Below are 3548 nucleotides of genomic sequence, written 5' to 3'. Positions count from 1 at the left end.
TGTTAAAAAAAAAAAAAAAAAAAAAAAGAACTAGAAGGTTACACATGATTCTGCAACCTTTGGTGGATTTTAGTTGCCGACTTGGCAATTATGAAACTTTGTCGAGTGGATTTAATGAAATTAGGTGGGAAATCAGTCAAAAATACAATATTGTATGAAAATTGGCGATGTCTTAATCTGGAGTTGTTAATCAAACTTAGACCTTAAACAAAATAAAGACAAGCTTTTTAATTGTTTAGCCATTGTCTCTAATCACTAACCCAAACGATCAGCCGCTAAATCAATCTGCTTCACCAATTGTTTAGCCATTCTCTTGCATCTCCTAGAACTTGCAAGAACGAAGCTGGAAATTTCAACCCAATTTTTATTTATTTTTTCCAGAATCAAATTCGTTAATCCTTTGTATGATTAAATTTGTGGGTTAAGATAAGATATTATTAACGAATTCAATTTTGTGTCAAAAAACGACAAGATCCGCTTACAAATAATTTATTTATTTTGTCTTACAGTTCATAAGAGTTATTTGTTGAAATAAGAATATCTATATGTATTATGTAAATTCAGTTATCGTACATGAAAATTAGTCACGTTGTCGGCAATGCATAATTACATATGTATATAAAAAAGGAAAGGAAGGCGACAAGGGGTAAAATAAGATCCTGCATAAATGGAAACCCACAATCAAGAGTATTGGAGCACACATAAACCTGCTCCCCAGCTCAAAACACCACTTTACAAAATGCCCCCTACTTTTTCCTGCTTTTCTAAATAATGCCCTCACACGTGTCCACATACCAAGCCACCACGCCTCCCTAAATCCACTCCCCCTCCCAGCGCACGTGTGCCTCTGCTGGAATCTTAAGCCCAACCCACCTTTGGCTCTCATCTTATTTCAGAACGTCCCTGCCACGCGCCTTCCAATTTTGTTTTTTTATTTTATTTTGCTGTTATTAAATTCCTACATATTTATAAATATGTTGGATAAATTAAATAAGTGGGGAAAATATCTTTGTAAATGTAACGGCGTTGGCCAATAGGGTTTTGAAACGTGGGCCCCCTTCTCTTTCTCTCTCTCCTTTTCCAAAAATATCACATACTGCCACGTTACCTGCCCCCTCCTCCCCCTCTGGCTACAGTACGCGCGTCCATTATTTATTTACAGTGCTCCCTCATCTTTCCAAAAATTCTCCTCCGTCCGCAGCTGCTTCTCTAAAAAGCTTATGGGATGGACGCCAACAGCGAGTCTGCGAACGACATTGTCGCCCCTTTTGTTCTGAAGACTTATCAGATGGTCAACGATCCCCTTACCGATACTTTCATTACTTGGGGCTCTGCCAATAACAGCTTCCTCGTCCTCGACCCTCTCCATTTCTCTCACACTCTCTTGCCTGCCTATTTTAAGCATAATAACTTCTCCAGCTTCGTCCGACAGCTCAATACATACGTATGTCATTTCCGATTTCCTTATTTGATTCTCTTTTTTTTTTTTTCTTGCTGTTTTTTGATTGTGGGTTTTGTTTTGAGTAGGGATTTCGGAAGGTAGATCCCGATAGATGGGAATTTGCAAACCAGTGGTTTCTGCGCGACCAATTCCATTTACTCAGAAACATTGTCAGGAGAAAACAGAGTACGAATTCGAGGCTGTGCGAGATGGGGGACGAGGAATTGGTGACTGAGATTGCCAGGCTTAGAAAAGAACAGAAGGTTTTGGAAGAGGAGCTTGAAGGCATGAAAAAACGTCTCGAAACTACCGAGAAACGACCACAACAAATGATGGCGTTTCTTCATAAAGTGGCGGAAGATCCTGAAATTCTGCCTCGGATGATGCTTCAGAAGGATCGACCCGGCGCTCATATTGGGGATAAGAAGCGCCGATTGATGATTTCGTCTTCTTCCTCATCGCCGTCCACCACAACAATGACGACGACGTCCTTGGAGGCAGAGGAAATCGAGGAGGAGGGCAGCTGGCGGCCGAATTTTTCGTCGCCGGAGGTTTCGGGACCGGCGGGATTCTGTAATCACGTGCAGGCTTGGAATTTGGCGGAAGCGGAGGCGGGTGGAATGGATATAAGTAGAAGCAGAAGCGGCGGAGAGATGAAGAATTCGACGGAAATGATGGGAACCGTGGAGGAGAGTAATCCAGCACCGCCTTATCCGTTTTCTCTGTTCGGGTGTGGGTTTTAGTTAATTACTTCGATTTGATTCTCATCATTTCCTTCCTTCCTCGCATTTTATCATCTTTATTTTCTTTTCTTTTATTAATAATTCCTTCCACTTTCATCTCTCCTTTAAATTCTCCCTATATTATACACATAAGAAAATAAATATTAAGAGCTCCTTCAGGGAAAAGAATCAAGAATCATGGCCGTTGTATTTCCCCATGATTTATCTTCACATCCAAACCTGGTACTGCCACACTAATTCTCTCTTCTAACAATATAAATTCCAGAGATATATATAATTATTTCAAACAAAAAAAAAAAAAAACCAATGTGTCACTGCAATAGAAAAAGACAAATAAGGTTCTATTCTGTTAATGTCCTCATGTCTCAGCTTTTTTCTCTTGTTTTCTTGTTCATGGTTGTTTCATAAGTCAAAAGAAATATGTTTTTAATTTTGTTTATTTTCTTAATAAAAAAAAAAAGACAATAATGCAGTTAGAAATTAACTTTTCGATAAAAAGAAGGTTGAATTCCATTTTTATTATTTATTTTTTAAAAAAGAAAAGGAAATTAAGGTTTTTTAGGTAAATTAGTCAAAATTCAATGATTGCAATATCAAAAACATATTTCTCACCCTATCATACTGCGTAAATTAAATGCACTTCCTTCTATCCTTTTTCTTGTTTTTGGAGTTTCGAATTATTTATTAGAATAAAATTAAAAAGAAAAATAAAGGTTATTACTATATGGCATTGGCAAGCTCCATTTCCTTAAATGTAGCCTACCCCCCCTGAGATGGCACATTTTATTTTTACTGACTGAAATGTTTATTCATTTCAAGATTTGCCCATATTTTTATAGCAACAAAAAAATAAAGAAAAAATATGGAAAGTGCCAAGTGGGACTGGGGGAAGGGCCAAATGAATAGAAATTTGGGTCCCACACTACTCGGGTGCCCACGTGGAAGCTTAGACTACGTGTTGGGATTTGAATGGGCAGCAATATGGTGCTCCTCTGTCTCATCATGCTAACCAATAAGGCCCCACCACGTGTCCTTTCTTATCACCCAATAAAACTAAAACCATCCCAAATAATGCGGTTCGAACTCCGATGGCCCAACTTCCAATTTTCACAATTACTACTATACATTTATATATATATAAATAATTAATAATTAATAATTACCCATTCTATTATTTGTGTGGTTCTTTTTAAGCACTGCGTGGAATCCAATACGTACCGTACAAACCATTTTTATTTTCCTCCTTTAACTAAGCCCTAACTTCTTTGAACACATGGTTGATATGATGACATGTGTTCTAATCTTCCAAAAAAAAAAAAAAAAAAAAAAAAAAAAAAAAAAAAAAAAAAAAAAAAAAAAAAAAA

At 37.3% G+C, this 3548-nt stretch overlaps 1 protein-coding gene across 1 annotated transcript; it reads left to right on the top strand.

Moving 5' to 3' along the window:
* The first annotated feature begins 1114 nt into the window (after positions 1–1114).
* Positions 1115–2293, top strand: LOC111472225 (heat stress transcription factor C-1-like). Its single transcript, XM_023117864.1, has 2 exons — positions 1115–1444; positions 1528–2293. The coding sequence occupies exons 1-2, from the start codon at positions 1226–1228 to the stop codon at positions 2182–2184; spliced, it is 876 nt and encodes a 291-aa protein (XP_022973632.1). The 5' UTR covers positions 1115–1225; the 3' UTR covers positions 2185–2293.
* The last annotated feature ends 1255 nt before the right edge of the window (positions 2294–3548 follow it).

Source organism: Cucurbita maxima, unplaced genomic scaffold (assembly GCF_002738345.1).
Source record: "Cucurbita maxima cultivar Rimu unplaced genomic scaffold, Cmax_1.0 Cma_Scf00002, whole genome shotgun sequence".
NCBI lineage: Eukaryota > Viridiplantae > Streptophyta > Magnoliopsida > Cucurbitales > Cucurbitaceae > Cucurbita > Cucurbita maxima.
The sequence above is the reverse complement of the archived record's forward strand: the minus strand, read 5'-3'. Positions and strand labels throughout refer to the sequence as shown.

What these genes read in the sequence shown, in the direction of transcription:
- LOC111472225 (XM_023117864.1), top strand. Translation starts at nt 1,226, where the DNA reads ATGGACGCCAACAGCGAGTCTGCGAACGACATTGTCGCCCCTTTTGTT. An exon ending in TCCGACAGCTCAATACATAC is followed by an intron (nt 1,445 to 1,527) that starts GTATGTCATTTC and finishes TGTTTTGAGTAG; the next exon opens with GGATTTCGGAAGGTAGATCC.